At 35.9% G+C, this 24,251-nt stretch overlaps 1 protein-coding gene and 1 pseudogene across 1 annotated transcript; one reads left to right on the top strand and one right to left on the bottom strand.

Annotated features, from left to right (window-relative positions):
- The first annotated feature begins 407 nt into the window (after positions 1-407).
- On the top strand, positions 408-5,209 carry LOC116020153. Its single transcript, XM_031260635.1, has 3 exons — positions 408-1,937; positions 2,148-2,721; positions 3,198-5,209. Exons 1-3 carry the CDS (start codon positions 408-410, stop codon positions 5,207-5,209), a joined length of 4,116 nt encoding a protein of 1,371 aa, XP_031116495.1.
- An 11,468-nt stretch (positions 5,210-16,677) lies between these two features.
- Positions 16,678-22,216, bottom strand: LOC116020152 (annotated as a pseudogene).
- Between the last annotated feature and the right edge of the window lie 2,035 nt (positions 22,217-24,251).

The following is a 24,251-nucleotide window of genomic DNA, read 5'->3' as shown; positions in this document are numbered from 1 at the left end:
CAACATTTCGTGGTCTTGAAAATGAAGATCCGCATAAGCACCTAAAGGAGTTCAACGTGGTGTGTTCGAGCTTCAAACCGCAAAGAGTGTCGGAAGATCAAATCAAACTACGTGCTTTCCCATTCTCATTAGCCGATAGAGCAAAGGATTGGTTATTTTACCTTCCTTCGGGCTCAATAAACACTTGGGATGAAATGGTAAGATTATTTCTTGAAAAGTTTTTCCCAGCGTCACGAGCTGCTAGCATTAGAAGGGAAATATGTGGCATCAAGCAAAGAGATACAGAGACTCTCCACGAGTACTGGGAACGTTTCAAGCAATTGTGTGCAAGTTGCCCTCAACATGGAGTTTCTGAACAGCTCCTCATTCAATAGTTTTATGAGGGATTGCTTCCCATGGAAAGAAAGATGATGGATGCAGCTAGTGGAGGCGCTATAGTGAACAAAACTCCTCGTGAAGCTAGAGATTTGATATCCATAATGGCTGCCAATTCACAACAATTTGGATGTAGACAGGACACCCCTTCTAGAAGGGTGAATGAGGTAAATATTTCTTCTCTTGAGAATAAAGTATCTCACTTAACTACTCTTGTTCAACAGTTAGCTCTAGGAGGTACGCATCAGGTAAAAGCTTGTGGGATATGTGCTGCTACTGGACACCAAACTGACATGTGTCCGACACTTCAATATGATTCTTGTGAGCAAGCTAACGCAATTGGAGGGTTTCCAGGCCAACCACAACGAAATTATGATCCCTATTCAAATACGTACAATCCAGGATGGAGGGATCATCCAAATTTCAGCTACAAGCCACGTCCACAGTTTCCACAGTTTCAGCCTAGACAACCTATTCAACAACAATCTTCATCTTCACAACAACCATCTTCTAATTCAAGTATGTCATTGGAGGATATTGTTAAGTCACTTGCCACTAACACACAGCAATTTCAACAGCAAACACAACAATTTCAGCAAGAAACAAGAACAAGTATTCAACACTTAGAAAGTCAGATGAGCCAGCTAGCATCTACAGTTAGTAGATTGGAATCTCAAGGTAAGTTACCCTCACAAACTATTGTAAACCCGAAGCAAAATGCAAGTGCAGTTACCTTGAGAAGTGGAAAAGAGTTGCCAGAACCTACTCAAGTGAGAAGCAAACACAACCGAGATGAAGAAAATGAAAAAGAATTCCATCCACCCCAAAATGATCAAAAACTTGTCAAAGAAAGTCCAGAGACTTTGGTAATTCCTCCTCCTTTTCCTAGTAGATTGGCAAAATCAAAAAAGGTGGAAGAACAAAAGGAAATACTTGAGACATTTCGAAAGGTTGAGGTAAATATTCCTTTACTAGATGCTATTAAACAAATTCCTCGATATGCTAAGTTTCTCAAGGAGTTGTGCACAAACAAAAGAAAATTAAAAGGCAATGAAATGGTAAGCATGGGAGAAAATATTTCTGCCGTTTTACAAAAAAAGTTGCCTCCTAAATGCAAAGATCCAGGTATGTTCACTATCCCTTGCAAAATTGGAAATGTTAACGTTGAAAAAGCAATGTTAGATCTAGGAGCTTCAATTAATGTGATGCCTTTGTCTATTTACTCATCTTTGAATGTTGGTTCATTAAAAGAAACTGGTGTAATTGTTCAACTTGCTGATAGATCTAATGTTTATCCTGTCGGGGTTCTAGAGGATGTTTTAGTACAAGTTGATGGATTGATTTTTCCAGCTGATTTTTATGTGTTAGACATGGAAGAAGACAATTCTCCAAATTCTTCATTGATCTTATTAGGAAGGCCATTTTTGAAAACATCTAAAACTAAAATTGATGTGCATGATGGTACGCTCACAATGGAATTTGATGGTGCACTCATAAAGTTTAACATTTATAATGCCATGAAATATCCTGATGATGTGTCATCTGTTTCTCTCACAGATGTTGTTGACCCTCTCGTGCAGAAAATTTCTTATTTGACTGATAATGATGCCTTAGAGGTGGCACTAAACATGAATTTTACCCCAGATGGATTATTAGAGGTGGCACTAAACATGAATTTTACCCCAGATGGATTAAAGAAAATCACACTAAACATGAATTTTACCCCAGATGGATTAAAGAAAATCATGAATCAGTTTTCTTTGAATTTTGAGTTGCAGGATATTGTTCATGATCAGTTTTCTTTGAATTTTGAGTTGCAGGATATTGTTCATGAATTGGAGTCACTAAAGCCAATTCAATATAATGTTCATTATATTGAATTGCCTACATCTAGCACAAAACTCCTGCCTTCTGTTATACAGGCCCCAAAGATAGAACTGAAACCATTGCCAGATCATCTAAAGTATGCATTCTTAGGGGATGGAGAGACTCTTCCCGTGCTAATTTCTAACAAATTGTCTACATTGGAAGAGGAAAAGTTGGTCCGAGCGCTTAGAGAATATAAGGAAGCTATAGGTTGGACTATAGCTGACATTAAGGGATTGAGCCCTTCCACTTGTATGCACCGGATATTGTTGGAAGATGATTGTAAACCTTCTAAACAACCCCAGCGCCGATTGAACCCACCCATGATGGAAGTGGTTAAGAAAGAGATCCTGAAACTCCTTGATGCAGGTATAATCTATCCAATTTCGGATAGCAAATGGGTAAGTCCTGTGCACGTTGTCCCAAAGAAAACAGGTATAACAGTGATAGAAAATGATGATGGAGAGTTGGTACCCACTCGTATTCAAAATGGGTGGCGAATGTGTGTAGATTACAGGAAATTAAATGCATCGACTAGGAAAGATCATTTCCCACTCCCTTTTATTGATCAAATGCTTGAACGTTTAGCAGGTCGTTCGCATTATTGTTGCCTTGACGGTTTTTCAGGTTTTCATCAAATTCCAGTTGCACCTGAAGACCAAGAAAAGACTACTTTCACCTGCCCATTTGGCACCTTTGCATTTCGATGGATGCCCTTTGGTCTTTGCAATGCTCCTGCTACGTTTCAAAGGTGTATGGTTAGTATCTTTTCAGATTTTGTAGAGATTTTTATAGAGGTATTCATGGATGACTTTATAGTGTATGGCGATTCCTTTGATGCATGTTTAGCTAACCTCACAAAAGTGCTCGAAAGATGCATTGAAAAAAAAACCTTATTTTAAATTTTGAAAAATGTCACTTCATGGTTGATCAAGGCATTATTTTGGGTCACGTAGTATCTTCTAAAGGAATTGAAGTGGATAGAGCTAAGGTAGACGTTATTAAATCTTTGCCTTACCCTACTAGTGTACGGGAGGTTCGTTCTTTTCTTGGTCATGCAGGTTTCTACAGGAGATTTATAAAGGATTTCTCAAAGATTAGCAATCCATTGTGCCGATTGTTGCAAAAAGATGTGACATTTGAGTTCGATGAGGCATGCAAAAATGCATTTGATACACTGAAAGATATGTTGACATCCGCACCAATAATTCAGTCACCAAATTGGGATCTTCCATTCGAACTTATGTGTGATGCCAGCAATTATGCAGTTGGTGCTGTACTTGGGAAAAAAGTTGGAAGAGTTTCACACGTTATCTATTATGCTTCAAGAACACTTGATATTGCACAAAGCAATTATACCACAACAGAAAAAGAACTTTTAGCTATTGTCTTCGCTTTAGAAAAATTCCGTTCGTATTTACTTGGTACTAAAGTGATTGTTTATTCTGACCATGCAGCGCTAAAGTACTTGCTTTCAAAGAAAGAAGCAAAGCCCAGACTTATTCGATGGATGCTCTTATTACAAGAGTTTAACTTGGAGATACGAGATAAAAAGGGTGCAGAAAATTTAGTTGCTGATCACCTTAGCAGGCTGATCACAAGTGAAAAACCTTCGCCATTACAAGATGATTTTCCTGATGAACATCTTTTTTCTGTCCAAAAGACAATTCCCTGGTATGCTGATATTGTGAATTTCTTAGTTACCAGAACATTACCCGCTAATTTATCTAAATCTCAAAAAGATAAAATAAAGAGTGATGCTAAATACTACGTTTGGGATGACCCTTATTTGTGGAAGCATTGTTCTGATCAAATAATCCGCAGGTGTGTATCTCAAGAAGAAATTCCTTCCATTTTGAATTTTTGTCATTCATATGCATGTGGAGGACATTTTGGTCCAAAAAGAACAGCTCGTAAAGTGTTGGAATGTGGTTTATTTTGGCCATCTCTATTCCGTGATTGCTATATGTTTTGCAAAACATGTGAACAGTGTCAAAAAACTGGAAATTTGGGTTATAGGGATCAAATGCCACTTACCCCTATTCTTGTGTGTGAAATATTTGATGTTTGGGGTATTGATTTTATGGGACCTTTTCCTTCTTCTTACCATAATATCTACATTATTCTTGCTGTCGATTATGTGTCAAAGTGGGTCGAAGCCAAGGCTACCCGAACTGACTCTGCTAAAGTTGTTGTTGAGTTTGTTAAATCTAATATTTTTGCCAGGTTTGGGATGCCAAGAGCAATAATAAGCGACCGTGGAACTCATTTTTGCAATAGAATGGTGGAAGCATTGATGAAAAAGTATGATGTTACTCACCGTATTTCTACAGGTTACCATCCACAATGCAATGGACAAGCCGAAATCTCAAACAAGGAAATCAAGTCCATACTTGAAAAGACTGTTAACCCAAACAGGAAAGATTGGAGTACACGACTTGATGATGCTTTATGGGCTTATCGAACAGCCTACAAAACTCCAATAGGTATGTCTCCTTATCGTTTAGTATTTGGTAAACCGTGCCACCTTCCAGTTGAGTTGGAACACAAGGCGTATTGGGCCGTTAAGCAATGTAACATGAGGATGGATGAAACTGGTTCGTTGAGGAAGTTGCAGCTGCAAGAGCTTGAAGAAATTCGTAATGATGCATACGAAAGCTCTAGAATTTACAAGGAAAAAACAAAAGCATTTCATGATCAAAAGATTTCCAGGAAAATATTTTCTATTGGTCAAAAAGTTTTACTTTATCATTCTAGATTGAAATTATTTCCTGGTAAATTACGCTCTAGATGGGTAGGACCTTTTGTTGTCACTAATGTTTTTCCTCATGGTGCAGTGGAAATACACAGTTTAGAAACTGGAAAATCTTTTAAAGTGAATGGTCACCGTTTAAAGCCATTTTATGAAGGTTTTCAGGCATATAATGTCGAAGAGATTGGTTTGCAATGCCCCGTTTATGAAGATTGAAAGGAGATGATGTCCAGCCAGTGACATGCCACCGTTTATGAAGATTGAAAGGAGATGATGTCCAGCCAGTGACATGCCACTTATAATCAGGGGAGTTTGTTCCATTCTTTAAATAAATTTGTTTACTTGTCTTAATTTTTAATTTTATTCAACATTGAGGACAATGTTAAGAATAAGTGTGGGGAGGGGATATGATTATTTTCTTATTTTCTTCTCGTCAAATTGAAAAAAAAAAAAAAAAAAATCTTTCTCGTCAAAAAAAAAAAAAAATCTTTCTTTTTCTACTACATCTTTTCCGAAATAATAGTATCTTTACTAAAATTCATAACATAATTGAATAATTGATCTTGCATATTATGAGTATTTAATTAGTGTTTTGTTTGATATGGTGGTGGCTAAACTAACCAAGCATGAACCTGTGAGATATTTGAGCCTTTGACTGACACTTCAGTCCAATTATTTTGTTCTTGTTTGATATCTTCCATGGATTTGTATCTCTAGAACTTGCCTTGATTTTCCTTAAAGCTAATTTGATTCATGCATGATCTTAATATGATTAAGGCCATCTTTGATTTTTAGCCTCACTAGCCAAATAGCCTGTTCATACCGTAATTATTTTCCTTTGTCAGCCACTTTGAGCCTGTTAACCGTATTTTTGTTCTTATTGAACCACACATTATAAGCCTCATCCCTGAAATTAATTTCCTTAACCTTGCCTAGAGGACTAGGGGAGCTTTGATTGGGTAAATGCATAAGATTAAGTGTGGGGAAAGAAGTTGGCAAAAGTGACTATATGAGTGAGAATAAGGAAATTGTGATTGGAGTTCTATGAGCTTTTTGGTTGGTATTTTCAAAAAGAAAAAAGAGTTGATTAGTTGTTTCTACACTAAAGAGGGTGAAATGTATGATGGAAAGTGCATTTCTTCTGCAAAAAAAAAAAAAAAATCAAAAATCAAAAGAAAAAAAAAGAAAAAGAAAAACGAAAAGTAGTAGTACAAAAAAAGAGAAAAAGAGAAAATGAAATTATCATCTTTGGTCGTTCTTAGTATTCGTGTTGAATAAGATATGAATAGTTTATGGTCATATGGGGATGTGATAGTTTATTTGGTTGGAGTTGAAATATCAAAATAATAAGAGTGATTGGGTTCATTTGATCTTTATGTTTGAGTTAGTTCACTCAATCATGCTCCTCTAGTTCGAAGGCTTTTTGAACTACTTTTCCAAATAATTCCTACCCTTTGCCCTAAGCCCCATTACAACCTTGGAGAAAGTCCTTATGATTTGATCATGCATGTTATCTTGTAGTGGAGAATGAGAAGATATGCAAGCCTATGGTAGAGCATTTCTATAGGAATTGATTTGAGTGAAATTTATACACCCTTCAAACACTTCTGAGTGACGAGTGATATACCCGTGAGGGCTTGGTTATTTAGTTTACTCCATTTTCAAATAAACTCCTAGCTAAGTATTTATAATGTGTTTGAGTCCAATGTTCATGAAGTGTTATGAGTTTTATATTTTCCTAAATAATGTCTTTGATTGAGGACAAGCAAATGATTAGTGTGGGGAATTTGATAAGCACTATTTTTATATTCATTTTAAATTAATTCTTATAATAATTAGTTTTATTTATTTAACATTATATTTATTTTAAGTTTAATTTTATATTTTATATTAATATATTAGTTATTTGAATAATTAATTTTAGTAGTTGTTTTGGGCCATTAAAAATTTTGCGTATTAATATTAGTATTAATAAAGTTGGGCTAGGTGAATTAAAGTTGACTCTTTGCTTCTCTAATTCATTTTGAACCAACCAAACCTTATTTATTTACTTTATTACTAAGCCCAATCCAAACCCCTTTATTTTCATTGTAATTATGTACGACAGCAGCATAGGGAAATTAGAGCAGATTGCGGTGACGACNTTATTTTCTTATTTTCTTCTCGTCAAATTGCAAAAAAAAAAAAAAAAAAATCTTTCTCGTCAAAAAAAAAAAAAAATCTTTCTTTTTCTACTACATCTTTTCCGAAATAATAGTATCTTTACTAAAATTCATAACATAATTGAATAATTGATCTTGCATATTATGAGTATTTAATTAGTGTTTTGTTTGATATGGTGGTGGCTAAACTAACCAAGCATGAACCTGTGAGATATTTGAGCCTTTGACTGACACTTCAGTCCAATTATTTTGTTCTTGTTTGATATCTTCCATGGATTTGTATCTCTAGAACTTGCCTTGATTTTCCTTAAAGCTAATTTGATTCATGCATGATCTTAATATGATTAAGGCCATCTTTGATTTTTAGCCTCACTAGCCAAATAGCCTGTTCATACCGTAATTATTTTCCTTTGTCAGCCACTTTGAGCCTGTTAACCGTATTTTTGTTCTTATTGAACCACACATTATAAGCCTCATCCCTGAAATTAATTTCCTTAACCTTGCCTAGAGGACTAGGGGAGCTTTGATTGGGTAAATGCATAAGATTAAGTGTGGGGAAAGAAGTTGGCAAAAGTGACTATATGAGTGAGAATAAGGAAATTGTGATTGGAGTTCTATGAGCTTTTTGGTTGGTATTTTCAAAAAGAAAAAAGAGTTGATTAGTTGTTTCTACACTAAAGAGGGTGAAATGTATGATGGAAAGTGCATTTCTTCTGCAAAAAAAAAAAAAAAATCAAAAATCAAAAGAAAAAAAAAGAAAAAGAAAAACGAAAAGTAGTAGTACAAAAAAAGAGAAAAAGAGAAAATGAAATTATCATCTTTGGTCGTTCTTAGTATTCGTGTTGAATAAGATATGAATAGTTTATGGTCATATGGGGATGTGATAGTTTATTTGGTTGGAGTTGAAATATCAAAATAATAAGAGTGATTGGGTTCATTTGATCTTTATGTTTGAGTTAGTTCACTCAATCATGCTCCTCTAGTTCGAAGGCTTTTTGAACTACTTTTCCAAATAATTCCTACCCTTTGCCCTAAGCCCCATTACAACCTTGGAGAAAGTCCTTATGATTTGATCATGCATGTTATCTTGTAGTGGAGAATGAGAAGATATGCAAGCCTATGGTAGAGCATTTCTATAGGAATTGATTTGAGTGAAATTTATACACCCTTCAAACACTTCTGAGTGACGAGTGATATACCCGTGAGGGCTTGGTTATTTAGTTTACTCCATTTTCAAATAAACTCCTAGCTAAGTATTTATAATGTGTTTGAGTCCAATGTTCATGAAGTGTTATGAGTTTTATATTTTCCTAAATAATGTCTTTGATTGAGGACAAGCAAATGATTAGTGTGGGGAATTTGATAAGCACTATTTTTATATTCATTTTAAATTAATTCTTATAATAATTAGTTTTATTTATTTAACATTATATTTATTTTAAGTTTAATTTTATATTTTATATTAATATATTAGTTATTTGAATAATTAATTTTAGTAGTTGTTTTGGGCCATTAAAAATTTTGCGTATTAATATTAGTATTAATAAAGTTGGGCTAGGTGAATTAAAGTTGACTCTTTGCTTCTCTAATTCATTTTGAACCAACCAAACCTTATTTATTTACTTTATTACTAAGCCCAATCCAAACCCCTTTATTTTCATTGTAATTATGTACGACAGCAGCATAGGGAAATTAGAGCAGATTGCGGTGACGACTTCTACGACAATTCCGATAATTAATCCTTCAATGCTACGTGCGATTCGGACGGCCACAGACTGCTGCAGTTGCTTCTTACATGTTCCGATTTATGCTCTCCTTCTAGCAATTAGCACAAATGTCGGATCCTTGATTGTATAAATAGATTAGCAGCCTGCTTTGTAAGGGGCATCCCATTTGAATTCAATTAGATTTCCTTTTGTTGCCTCTCACGTACATATATATACATATATTTTCATTAAATTCTCTTTTTAGAGAATTAATATATTTATATATATTTTTATTTAGTAACCAATTCCTACGATGTACTGCTGAGTTCTTATTTTTCCAATTCGAGGATTATGGAAGTTTGATTCTACAAGACCAGTAAGCTTTATTTAGCCTAATTTATTCTTTGCGCTTTATTATCTATATATCTTCTGTTATATTCATATATATGAATTAATGCTTGGTTAATTGTTGCAAAAGGATCCATTGTTCAATTATCAAGTTATTAAATTGCTAGTCAGAACCTTGAATCCGTAATTGTTTAAGTGTTTTGATGTTAGTAGCAAATAGCACAATTTGATTATAACTGATTTTCGTTTTGTGTTATGGAGACATATAGTCTAGCTTAAATGAACCGAGCTTATGAGTTTGTTGGCTAGGATTGGTAGTCTTTCTAATTCGATAATGCTGGTAGTAAATTAAATCCTAAGAGCTTGTTTAGGGTTGTTTATTAGCTAGGGAAGTAATTAAAGAGCTTATTTTAATTACCGACGAAGTAAGGAAAGACAGGTTGTTAGAGCTTGTTAATAACCATAACCAATCTAGTAAAGAGTGAAGGTAGTTTGGCTTGCATATCAATAACTGTCTTGTTAGAATTAAACTGATATTATGCCTTGGGTTGGATACCATTTGCCACTGACATTTATTCGATAATTATTTGCTATTTGATATTATTTTCCTTTTCCCATTTTATTGTTGCTATTTAAGTTTCGATTCTCATTTCATTATTTATTAAATCTATTGCTAAAGATAAGTCTGACCAATCTCTGTGGGTACGACCTTACTCATCGCTATTACAATTCATAAGAGTAAGTATTTTATTATTTGTTGGTTTCGACACCCATCAAATTTTTGGCGCCGTTGCCGGGGATTGGTGTCAATTAGATTTATTTTTATGCCACGTTCTTCTCGTACGGGTCAATTGCAATACGATCCTGAGATTGAGAAGACTGCTAAGAAGTTAAGAAAGGAGACTAGATTACGTAAAAGTAGAGTACTTTCATCAACATCTGTTCAATCAACTACCACAACTGAATCAATTGCATCTTGTTGCGATTCTGAAAAAGAGCAAACAATGGCCGAACAACAAGTAGTGGCTGAAGAACAAAGAACTTTAAGGGAGCTTTCTGCACCAAATCTAAATCAACAATCCCTTTGTATTCAACATCCTGCCTCAGAGGTTGGTTTTGAATTAAGGTCGGGTTTGATTCAACTACTCCCAACATTTCGTGGTCTTGAAAATGAAGATCCGCATAAGCACCTAAAGGAGTTCAACGTGGTGTGTTCGAGCTTCAAACCGCAAAGAGTGTCGGAAGATCAAATCAAACTACGTGCTTTCCCATTCTCATTAGCCGATAGAGCAAAGGATTGGTTATTTTACCTTCCTTCGGGCTCAATAAACACTTGGGATGAAATGGTAAGATTATTTCTTGAAAAGTTTTTCCCAGCGTCACGAGCTGCTAGCATTAGAAGGGAAATATGTGGCATCAAGCAAAGAGATACAGAGACTCTCCACGAGTACTGGGAACGTTTCAAGCAATTGTGTGCAAGTTGCCCTCAACATGGAGTTTCTGAACAGCTCCTCATTCAATACTTTTATGAGGGATTGCTTCCCATGGAAAGAAAGATGATGGATGCAGCTAGTGGAGGCGCTATAGTGAACAAAACTCCTCGTGAAGCTAGAGATTTGATATCCATAATGGCTGCCAATTCACAACAATTTGGATGTAGACAGGACACCCCTTCTAGAATGGTGAATGAGGTAAATATTTCTTCTCTTGAGAATAAAGTATCTCACTTAACTACTCTTGTTCAACAGTTAGCTCTAGGAGGTACGCATCAGGTAAAAGCTTGTGGGATATGTGCTGCTACTGGACACCAAACTGATATGTGCTGCTACCCCTTTTACATATTCACAAAATCACTTTTACTTTACTACTCTCTTGCACTCAAACCAACCAATGAACTACCCTCACTCACAAATCACCCTTCACCACACTCGAATCCTATGCATGATCCAATCAAGTAAACTCCCGAACGTTTGACACACCTCCACGTCCCTCCTTCGAGACCGACACTCGGGGAGTCACAGACTTTCCGTTTTAACATAAATATCTTTTGACACCTCAACACCACACAAACAACTACCAATGTCACCGGTATACGTGCCCAGACAAGGTGTCACTCGCCCTCGAACCAGGTTATATGATCAAGGAAATTACATGGGCTGTTCACCATCATCCACTCATCAAGATAATCCGGAGGACTAGGGTCCCACGGATAAAGGTAGTGAACCACAAACTCAAGAGGGTCACTCCCTGCTAAGACCTCAATGGGATAAAACCCATAACTCGCCTGGATAACATCCATATGACACAACGGATTACTGGGAGCAGGAGACCAAACAGGTACCACTGGGTCTACAGGAGTAGGAACGAGGTCAGGAGCATAAGCCGGAGCTGAAGGATCTGGAGCATAGCCGGGAGCAAACAGGTCGTCACCCGCTAAGTACTATACATAATCATCATAGTCTATAATAGGGAACATGAACTCTGATGAGTCACCAGAGTTCCCGGGGCTGCAAGAGCCCACGCTAGACTGCATCTGATAAAGGACACAATGAAGTGTAGTTAGCACGACGGCTAAGTAAGGAAATCCATTATCACTCAAAAGTAAACAAAGGTTTCGAAAATATAATATTTAGAAAGCGGTAAAGTTTACCCATGAGTTGAAACTCTACCTGCAACCCGATTATAAACAGTAGAATGTAAAGTAGAGTATTCGACATGAATCAACTTGCACAACTTTTCCTTTATAGGAATTTTCGTCACTCTTATCTTAAAAGAGAGAGATTAGCAGCACGTTACGGTGCTTAAAATACGTCACATTTTGTTCTTCAACATAGTTACGGAGTAACTGAGTTTTCATAGTTAGAGTTCACTTAGTTTCCCCCTGGATAAGGGTGAGGCCTTTTTGGAGTGTTTTCAACAACCTCGGGCCACGACATTCAAGCCTCCCACAGGTCAATCATCTCAACAACCTCGGGCCACGGCATTCACGCCTCCCGCAGGTCAATCATCTCAACAACCTCGGGCCACGGCATTCACGCCTCCCGCAGGTCAATCATCTCAAACAACCGCTGGGCTATGGCAATTAAGCCCTCCCGTGGGTTAATCAAGTCCTTCACAACTTATCCAGAAACCAAGGTTTTCAAAACATTCTTTCTTTCCTTGATATTTAATTAGTATTTTCACATAACGTCTCAAAACGATTATTCTTATCCAAATATGTTTCCAAAATATTCATATTTGTCAATGACTTTTCGACATAATTTTCCTCAAGTGACAAGGGTTACACTTATTTCTTAAAAACACGATTTTTCTTCCAAATTGATTTACATAATTTCCAAAACAATATTTGTTCTTTCAAAAATTGAACTCGGTTGCCCGTAGGCCTTTCAAACATCATAACATTCAGGAGCAAAAAATCTCGAAAGAAAGTTCGGTCGAAAACAGATCCGCGCCACGCAGATGCGCGAATGTCCGCACCGCCGGACGCACGGCGAACGCGCGCGTCCGGCCGTTCGGCCTCGGTCTCGCGTACTGGACGCCGATGGATGCGCAGTGGACGCGCGTCCAAGGCCGCGTCCGTCCAATTCTGCCAGCTTCGGGCAGCAAAAACTGTGTGGTAACGTCTTGGTTTTCCTTTATTTTCACAAGTCTAAGCCTATATGGACGTAAATACAACATATACATGCATATATTAGCTATGAACATGTATACAAAAATTACCAAAATTCAACAAGTAGTTTCTTGAGCCAACTAAGAGATCCTCAAGTTTAACACATAATTTTCACGTAAAATTCCTAGTCTCATAGTTCACTAGCAATTGTTCATTTTCAAGTGACTAAACCGACTTAAGGGATTCCTTACCTGTCTAGTAGTTTTTAATACCGTAGACAAAGTTGTGATCTTCTCCTCCGAATTTCCACCGAAGATCCTAAGTAATGATCACCATAATAACAATATTTTCATGAATCCTTAGCTTAAAATTAAGTTCTATGAAAGGATTCTAGCCATTTTAACCGAATAAAACCAAAGTTTTACCTAGTATGGGAGCACTTGTGAAGGAAAAATGGCTATGGAGTTCTTGGATCTCAAAGATGAAGAATGAAATTTTCCTTCTCTTTTTTTTCCTTCTCTAATTTTCGAACAAGGGGGTGGGAGAGGGTAGCTTGGATCATAAGTTAGCTAGCATGGCTTATCTCATACTCATCCTACTTAATTAATTAAAAATTACCATATGGTAAATAATGTGACACTTGTCACAACCCCATGGTATGTCTTGTAGAGTAAGACTTCCTTGCTAGTTAGGGATTAAATCAGATAAAAGTTCGGAGGAATATAATTTAATTCGGGAAAATTTCGATACCAAAATTATTCTAAAAATAATCCCATCATTAACCACTAAAATCGGACGATTTTCCGGTATACCGCGAAATACAGTGGTTCAGAGGTTCGTAATAAATTTCACTCTTACAGTTCGTCTAATTTCCACTGAACTGAGTAGGAAGTTCACGCTTAATCGTATCATGCTTAATAATCCATTTCCTAGGGAAATTCGAACTGCATATACGTCCTTAAAAATTTTACGGTTCGTGACCGATACGTATGATCGTAGCTTATTAATAACTATTCTTACTTATAAAAATCCTTTTGAAGTATCAAGAGATCATCTCATGAATGTCATAGCCTAGAGAAATATTTTTCGAACCCTAGACTTATCGGAATAGATGAGGGGTTACAATTTGGGAATAGCCGACGTTGTAGGGTATTTTAGTTGTTTTCAAATTACCTACAACGTTGGCTATTTGTAAATAGCCGACGTTGTAGGTAATTTTATTTGTTTTTAAGTTACCTACAATGTCGGCTATTTGTAAATAGCCGACGTTGTATGTGTACCTTACAACGTCGGTTAACATTTAGCCGACGTTGTATGTGTACCCTTACAACGTCGGCTAACATTTAGCCGACGTTGTATGTGTACCCTTACAACGTCGGCCAGATCAACGTCGGATTTTAGCCGACGTTAAAGGGTACATTTAGCCGACGTTAAAAGCCGTCTGTGTAGTAGTTGATATATCCTTTCACATTGGCTGGTATACCAATGAACACACACTTCCTGCTACGACGTGCCAATTTATACCTTGAATGTGATAGGGTGGAGGCAAGACAGCCAAACACCCTAAGCATTCCAACTACTGGATCTTTTCCATATAACATTCGATAAGAGCTCAGTCCTTGAATAATGGGAGAAGGAAGCCGGTGATAATGAAGGTGGGGTGCATGACATAGTGCCCCCAGAACTGAAGAGAGAGTCCAGACTGAAATCGTAGAGCCCTAGCGACAGTGAGTATATGTTAGTGCTTTTATTCGACAATGGCATTTTGCTGCAAAGTATCTACGCAAGATTTTTGATAAATAATGTCTTTCTCATGGAAAAACTCTACTATGCTAAATTCTGGACCATTGTCACTGCGCAGAATCTTAATAGAGACCCCAAACTGTGTGTGCACCAGATTATAGAAGCCCTTAATTAGAGTCCTCACCTTAGATTTATTCTTCATAAGATGTATCAATGTAAACCTCGAATAATCGTCAACCAATGTCAAGAAACTCACGCTTCATTGAAGAGATGGAAAATGGCCCCCATATATCTACATGCACAAGATCAAAACATGCATTTGTAGAGGTAACACTGAAGGGAAAAGGGGAACGCTTATGCTTGGCGAAATGGCAAACATCACATGCTATAGTCTTAATAGAATACATAGGTAAATCAATCAAAAAATGCATTTTGTTTATTGGAAAATGGCCCAATATTTGGAGCCAAATTTCAGGACTAATACAAGACATAGCAAAATGTTTAGAAAAATTATTAGTTTGCACATGTGGTTCCATCAACAGATATAGCCCCTTCTCTTGCTTAGCTAAACCAATCGTTCTCCCAAGCGTCTCCTAGATCAAACACTAACTAGATGAGAAAACCAATTTATAAGTGGTATATTGAAGGAATTTACTGACAAAAATAATATTGAACTGGAAAGAGGGAATATGCATAGCATCTCTTAGCCAAAGACTATTTCCAATCTTTATGTTTCCTGTGTGTTTAACATCAACACGCTTTCCAGTTGGCAGGTTCACCTCCACTCCATCAACCATTCAATACTCATGAAAGAAGTCAAGAGAACAAACAATATGATCGGTTGCTCCTTAATCAAGCATCCATGTAGATGTAAATAGGAAAGAAAATTGATATGAGAGGCGAGATACTTGCCTTCATTTATGGACTCTACTTCAGTGAAATTTGGGACCAATGAGACAGAGGCAATTCAAAACTTGTCTGACAAGATGGTTGCTTTTGGTTCTGCCAAATGACATAGGGAAACTATGTAGTATTCGTTCTATACTCTCTATTTGTTAGAGCTTAAAGAATCAATATCCCGGCCCATTACAGAGTTCGATCATGTGACCTTATTTCAGGGAAAATCAGAAATGTCATCTGAACACAAAGTGTTTGATTTATTATTATTATTTTTTTTTGAAAATACTTACTATTTTTTTAATCACGCATTAAGTTGATTAGTTTCATAACAAAATCGAAATTGTAAAGAACAATTGAATTTTCCGTTGCTATTATATGAAAACGACATCGCGTACTGCATTGCCGAAATCTCTTCCGTTGCTCCATTGAAAATTGACATTTTGTATTTATAGTAAGTAGAATCTGGACCTGGGGATGAAGCAGTCAAGCAGCCATTTTTGGGTCCCAACTCCAATTTGGTTACACATCACTACTATTTTTAAATGTAAAAAACTTAATCTTATAAACAACACATGCTGAATTTTAATATAAATCTTATTATAGCATAGCTTCGACACTACATTGATTATTGACTATATATGCATTATTTATTGCGACAAACGATCACAATCTACATATAAGAATAATATAATTCTAAACCCTATATTTATATCTAAATATATGTCAGATCTAAGGTTCACACTTGTGTGAGACTATCTCACGGATCCTTATTCGTGAAACGGGTCGGGTCGGATCAAAGCACCATGCAAATGTCATACTTATATGCTCAAATATAACACTAATCAAGAATACAATTTTTGTTACTTATAAGAGAAAAAGTAACACATTTTTCATAATAAGCAATATTGACAAGTGCCCCTTACTTATAAGGACAAATATAATACTTTTGAGGAAAAATGTAACATTTTAAATCGAAATGTAAAAGTATTGTATTTTCCCTAAAAGTATTACATTTACTCTTATAAGTAACAAAAATTTTATTCTTGATTAATATTACATTTGAGCATATAAGTATGACATTTGTGCATATAATAAGTGTTACATTTGCATCTTGACCCGACCCGTCTCATGGTGATACGGTCTCACACAAGTGTTTGCCCAGATCTAATCCACAATATATATGTTCTACCTAGCTATCTATACTATATATAGCCCTCATGAATCTGCAATAAGCTGTACTTGTTGAGTTGTTAGTCCAAACCCAAAGGGAAACAATGGATCATAGTGCGAATCTCCGATGTTCATAGGGAGTTGATCTACAGTCTTGAACCAAGTTCGAGGTAATTTTCCGGTGAATTCGTAATCGCCAAACAAAACATCAGCCACGCCTTGGCCTTCACTTCCGGGGAGCCATGCAGCCACTAGAGCGTCCATTTTGGGGAGATAGGGTTCCAACACCAGCGGGCGACCGGAGATGAGCACCACCACGCATTTGGTGTTTTCACACACGGTGGTGATGGTGGCCGGGCCGGGGTCGGGGATGGTTAAGTTCATGTTGTCCCCGTCGTACTCCGCATAGGGATGCTCTCCCACCACCACGATGGCCTAGGCGAAATCGTTGGAGTTCGTGAAGTCGGAGTTAGGGTTTTCGGTTGTACACTACTTTTGTGGTTGGATCAACTGTTTCTGATATAGCTTTCAATATAGTTGTTCCTGCAAGATACCAATGACATAGATGTATTTAATTATATGAATACTATTGATATCCGGCCATACAAGATTATATCTGGTACTGTAAATATTCACAAATTATACTGTGGACCATGGTAATGACTGATACTGCAGTTATGTTGAACTGATATTACATTGTTGAACAGATACTGCAGTTGTGTTAAAAGGAAACTACAGTTGCGTGGAACAGAAGTCGTTCATCCATTCAACACGGAACAGAAGTCGAACAGAAGTCGTTCATCCATTCAACACGGAACAGAAGTCGTTCATCCGTTCAACACAACTGCAGTATCAGTTCAAAACAATATCCATTCAACACAATTGCAGTTCCAGACGGATGAAACGACCTCTGTTCAGCGCAACTGCAGTTCCTTTTCAACACAACTGCCGTATCTGTTCAACACAACTGCAGTATCAGCCATGATCCATGGTCCACAGTATAACAACTGGTGAATATTAGTGTTAGGGAGATCAGAGAATGGGTTAGTATCTTCTTTTTTTTAAGGATTATGAAAGGATCGGATCGGAATTTGTACCGATAGTGATGTTGTTGCCACTATGGCCTTGCCAAGTGATAGTCCATCCACCACATTGATAGCCCAAATTGTGAGCATGACTTCCAGCAACTAAGATTCTTGTTGCCTTTTTAGGGAGAGGAAGCAAAGCCTCATCATCACCATTCTTCAATAGAACAAGTGATTTCCTCACGGCTTCTCTTGCCAAATCTCTGTGAGCCTAATCGCACATATCAACGCACAACAAGAAGTAAATACAATGCAGACAACACTTACTATATATATATATATATGTTCGGAGAAATTAATTAAGGTATAGAATCAAATTAAACCTGGCTTCCAAGATGATGAGCCAGGCTAAGATCAGCGAGGGGATTCTCGAAGAGACCCATGATAAATTTGACTCTCAAGATCCGTGTAACAGCGTCGTCGATTCGGCTCATTGGGATGAACTTGTTCTTCACCAAGTAAGTTAAAGTGTCAATGAACTCCGTGTAGTTATAAGCTACCATGATCATGTCAATACCAGCTCCAACACCAGCTAAAACTGAGTACGTGTAGTTTGCATTGTGCATTGTCAGGAGTAGTGATCCTATCTATCCCTTCCCAATCAGAGATCACAAAACCCTGAGAAAAAGAATCACACATCATAAGTCTTTTTTTTAATACTATTGATTCTGTTACAATATAATATGACATATATAAATGTACCTGAAAGTCGAGAGTGCCTTTGAGAAAACTCTTTGAGAAAGTCAGTGACGAGAGCGCGATTGGCGTGCATCTTCTTGCCGTTCCAGCTGGAGTAGGAGACCATGACGGTGGAGACGCCCTTGAGGATGGAGGGGTAATACGCCGGCATGTGAATGCTTAGTAACCCTTCCCAGTCGATAACTGTGTTGCCTTCGTCCACTCCGTACGTTGTACCTCCATCCCCCACGAAATGCTTTGCACAAGCAGCTACTTTGCTCCTATTTCATTCCTTTATTATTATTTACTATTCAATTTCTTTTTTGGTCGATAATATAATGAGAGAAATCCACAGTTATTACTGAACTGAATGAGCCAATGGTAAACATTAACTAAATCTCATTTCTAAATGACACATGAGAGAAATCCACAGTCATTACTGAACTGAATGAGCCAATGGTAAACATTAACTAAATCTCATTTCTAAATGACACATGAGAGGCAAATTATTGCACTAGAAAGACCTAGAGGTGAGCTTGGCTATGAAAACAGCAAAATTTTACATAAAATTATAGTATTGACTATTGTCCGTACTGCAATGTGGACTATACATAAATGTTTATTTTTAATATATCGAAGATTCATTATTTGGTATATGAACCTTGGTAGTATACCAAATAATGAACCTTCAGTACACGAAAAAATAATATTTATTTGTAGTTAATTTATAAAAGGGAAATATATTGGGAATAAAAAGAAAGTAAAGAACATACTTGTCACCAACGTAAGGAAAGCCCTTAGGATAATTCTGGGGAACATCTCCTTGTAAGCCAAGTATGATTTCTGTCATTTCTTTTACTACTTTAGGATCTTCACTATAGCTTTCATAACACCGTCCCCACCTTGGATCTCTGCATACCTTTTATATAAAAAAGAAAAAAATAATAATAATCTTAAAGATTTTCATTAAATTTGACATTGAAGTTTCACCAAAAGCTCGCATTTCATAGGATATACGTTCAATCAACTATTATCCCTTCTGTTTTCAAACATTAGTCAAATAATTGGTCTCTCCCTTTATTAGGATTCATATTCAAATTGGATGGAAACAGAAATGATCTGCATTTACTAAATAAAGATTTAAAAAATATATATATATTATGTGATGAACTGATGATGTATAATTTCTTTTTAATGGAAATATAATACATTTTAAAAAATGATTTATATTTTTATTTAAGAATTAAATGAGATGATTTCATACCAGACAAACCAAAAATTTATAAAGCCTATTATATGGGGAGAACAATACAGAAACCAATTTGAAAAATAGAAAATGAAAATAAAAGTTTAGAGAAAGAAAAACTAATTAAAGTAAGCACGGTCTTGAGAGTGGAATCCATATGATTTAACTTAAATTTTGAAGAAATATTCAAGATAGAGATTGTGAAAATATTGCAATACATGGAGAAAAAGCATAAGTTATGCCAGTAGCCCTAGTCTCAAGGGCAGTTGCAGCACCAATTCTCTTCACTAGTTGAGGATCTCTGCAAAATTAATAAATAAATTTTAATAATGTTTTGATGGAGAAATATGTAAGATTAGGACAAAATCACATCAAGTATTGCACTGTAATGTTTTGAGGAAGGGATATATAACTAATATAAGATGATAGACAATGTTACCAGTACGAAAACACATCAAGTATTGTACTGTAATGTTTTGAGGAAGCGATGAGGAAGCGATATATAACTAATATAAGATGATAGACAATGTCACTGATACGAAATCACATCAAGTATTATAACATTTTGAGGAAGGGATATATAACAAATATAAGATGATAGACAATGCCACTGGTTCGAAATCATATCAAGTATTTTAACATTTTGAGGAAGGAATATATAACTAATATAAGATGATAGACAATGTCACCGGTAGGAAATCACATCAATTATTGTAACGCTTTGAGGAAGAGATATATAAAATTATAGACAATAATAGTGATATGAAATCACATCAATTATTGCAATTTTGTACCATTGTTTAACACCTATTTAATGAAGTTGTTTTACTTGTGATGTTATTTAATGAAATCATACACACATCATTTTTGTTTTACAATGTAAGTATCTGTTCAGCATATCAATATTTATTTATTTACTCATTTATTGAGTAATTATAAATAGGGTCACACTTGTGTGAGACCGTCTCACGGATCCTTATTCGTGAGACGGGTCGGGTCGGGTCAAAGCATCATGCAAACGTCATACTTATATGTGCAAATGTCATACTTAATTATATGTTCAAATATAACACTAATCAAGAATACAATTTTTGTTACTTATAAGAGAAAAAGTAATACATTTTTCATAATAAGTAATGTTGACAAGTGCCCTGGCAAATATAATACTTTTGAGGAAAAAAGTAATTCTTTTAAATCGAAATGTAAAACTATTGTATTTTCCCTTAAAAGTATTACATTTACCTTTATAAGTCACAAAAATTTTATTCCTGATTAGTATTACATTTGAGCATATAAGTATGACATTTGTTCATATAAGTGTTACATTTGCATCTTGACCCAACCCGACCCGACTCGTCTCATGGTGAGATGGTCTCACACAAGTTTTTGCCTTATAAATATAGTGATGCAACCATGGGTTGCGTGTATATGATTTTAATACATGTAAGCTAAGTAATAGTTTTGCTTTATTATTGGATATCTGAATTTATTGCTTAACCATAAAGGTACTTAGATGTATATGTAACAATTTTAACTGTTACTAGCAATTTTTTAGCTCACATAGACTAGCTAGGTCATAACTTTTTTATTAGTTAGATAAGCATGCTTTTTAAGTGACAACAACCTTTGAGTCATTGAGTGTAATTATTAGTATTCAATAATATCAGATCTAATAGAGTTTACCAATTAATATATAAAATAGTTTTAATAATAAGAAAATTGTTATTTTATATAATGGCTTATATTTTCTAAAGTTGTACATTTTATTTTATAAATTGTATTTGACACGATAAATTCATAGGCACTATTTGAAGGTGTGTACTAGTTAGGTAAACTATGCATTGCGACCTTAGTAAGAAAAAACCATAAATAGGTAAACCAACTTAGATTGCTTATGCCAAAGACCTTGTGGTCTAGTAGCACCCAGTGTCCCGGTTTACACTTCCACATGGATGATGGGATCGGAGTGGGTTCGAGCTTCAGTGGAGGCAACTGTTGACTCTTTGTGCTTCAGTAGGTTGAGAAAGTAGTTATGAACATATACTATATTGTAACAGAGTCAGTAGTACTAAAAAAAAAAAAAAAAAACTTAGATTGCTTATAATTGAAGAAGTGAAACAAACAAATTAAAAATTGAGAAGGTCAAGATGGAAAAGAGCTTACCTTGTTGCACCCAATCCAATACTGTGGGGAAAAATAGTAGCCTTGTAGACATTGTAAAACTTAGATTGCTTATAATTGAAGAAGTGAAACAAACAAATTAAAAATTGAGAAGGTAAAGATGGAAAAGAGCTTACCTTGTTTCACCCAATCCAATATTGTGGGGAAAAATAGTAGCCTTGTAGACGTTGTTATTCCCATGAACAGCATCAATCCCATATATCATCGGAATCCCTAGCCGGCTCGACAGCGAACCGTTTTGGAACCGGTTCACCATCTCCACCCATTCCGCCGCCGTGGCTTCCTCCTTTGGCACGCTTCCGCCGCCGCTCAACACACTGCCAATGGAGTAATCCCTCATGATCTCCGGCGTGAGGCCTTCGCGATCCAGCTGCGCCATTTGCCCGATCTTCTCCTCCTAACTCATCCGCCCAATCAAGTCTCCAATCCTCGCCGAGATCGGCCGAGTCGGATCCTTGTATTTCATGTATCCCGCCGGCACACGCGCCGCCATGGCGCATGATGAACATAGTAGCAGTAACAGAAGCCCCAACAATGGCGGCGGCAGAGCTCTTTCAACATTTTTCATGCCTGTGTTCTGATCAGAGAAAACTAAGCTTTATTGAAGTGTTGTGAAGGGAAGGAGAAGCCATCGCTCGAGGCATATAAATAATCTCAGGGATTTGTGGTTGAACTTAATTCAGTTGTAATTGAATTGTAATTTTCAAACTGGTTGTGTGGTTCGTTTAACGATGATTGACTGAAGTAATTTTTAATCCAATTTTTCATAATATTAAGTTTAGCATTAATATATAAAATTTATATATTTAGAAACTAAATTAAAAGTGCTATTAAACACACAAAAAATAAATTTAAAAATAATAAAAAATTACTAAATAAAATAAGTGAATAAGAAAGAGTTGGTTTGACCCATGAATAGTAAAAATAGTAAATAGGATAAGTAAAATGGGACAGAGGAGTAATTATTATTATTGAAAAGGAATTCTAAGTACAATCAACCAAATAGTCCATAAGATTGTAGAAATAGTAATTCGGACAATTAATTACTCCTAATAAAATTCATAAATGTCTTGCCTGACAAGACTTGTATACTACTAGTTGTGATAATTCGTATACATAATATTGTGCTTATTACACGTGATAAAATATCAAAATTTTTAATACAAATTAAATAAAAATTAACTAATCGCAAATTATTAGATCTGATGTTAGATTGCATTATTAAATGAAATATTATTACGTAATCTATTTTTTTTAAAAAAAAAATCGAAAACTTTAAGATTTCCTCATATGGCAAAAAATGGCACACTCAAGCCATACAATACGGATCATTTATTGATGTTTTAAAAATAAAAAGCTAGTGTTTGAATATACACTTATTATCCCATTACGTACCATTGCCAAACCTACTTTTGCGTTCTAATTATTATTATTATTATTATTATTATTATTATTATTATTATTATTATTATTATATGTAATGGAAGGGGGACACCAGTGCATGGTATACAAGGACTAGCTAGAGTTCATCACATTTAACCATTGTGGAAAGCCGTCTCTATATATCATCCTCTAAAAGGATGATAGCCTCCTCCGAGGGATCGAGTAGGACATGCATTCCTCTGGGGAAATTCTTAGCAAGCCTAGCTAGATTGTCTGCTATTGAATTTTGTTCTCTTGTCGCTGCCACGATCTTTCAATCATCAAAGTTGCTTAGCTCCTGCTTACAAGCCTGCAGTATGTTGCAAGTCACACTATCCGTGCTGCAAACGCCGCTCAGTCCTTTTACAATGGCCCTGTTTGGTAAATGGTTGTTGGCTGATTGGGTTGGTTGTTTGGGTTAGAAGGTATGATTTGTTGATAATATTAGCTGATTGTAGAAAATTGTTTGATAAAGCTGATAGCTGTTTGATATAATTTCTTTTCTCAAAAAGCTAATTGAAAAGGCTGCTTTGAGTAGCCTTTTGAATTTTAGTATTTTGGAGTTACAAAAAGCTTATTAACCAAACAACTAATAGTGGTCAAATAAGCCAAAATTGGCTGATAGGCTGATTATTTACCAAACAGGGCCAATATCTTTAGAATCAACTTCGAAAATGACCTTTTTGAAGCCTTTGGATGCAGCCAATTGTATCCCTCTCAGTAATGCCCGGGCTTCTGCTTGAAAGGGAGAGCAACCTATATTATTGATATATCCTCCTTTTGTTAGTGTACAAAGGATACTCTTTGGACCATTTTTTATTGGCTTAATTATTAGTCAAAAACATAAGGTGTTATTAGGTAGGTTGGTCCGTTTTCTTGGTTAAAAGCAGTTTTTTCTCACATACTCTGGAGCAGTGCCAGCGAGTAGTCCAGTGGACAGGATTTATTCAAATCAGAATTCAGTCATCATGATCCTCACTTTACTCTGATCTAATCCTATAGCTTAT

The sequence above is a fragment of the Ipomoea triloba genome, chromosome 5 (assembly GCF_003576645.1).
Source record: "Ipomoea triloba cultivar NCNSP0323 chromosome 5, ASM357664v1".
Taxonomy (NCBI): domain Eukaryota; kingdom Viridiplantae; phylum Streptophyta; class Magnoliopsida; order Solanales; family Convolvulaceae; genus Ipomoea; species Ipomoea triloba.
The sequence above is the reverse complement of the archived record's forward strand: the minus strand, read 5'-3'. Positions and strand labels throughout refer to the sequence as shown.

Coding starts and splice junctions, on each gene's coding strand:
- LOC116020153 (XM_031260635.1), top strand. CDS start 408: ATGATGGATGCAGCTAGTGGAGGCGCTATAGTGAACAAAACTCCTCGT. Junction 1,938..2,147: donor CTGTTTCTCTCACAGATGTT/GTTGACCCTCTC, acceptor TTGAATTTTGAG/TTGCAGGATATTGTTCATGA. Junction 2,722..3,197: donor TGGAGAGTTGGTACCCACTC/GTATTCAAAATG, acceptor TGGGTCACGTAG/TATCTTCTAAAGGAATTGAA.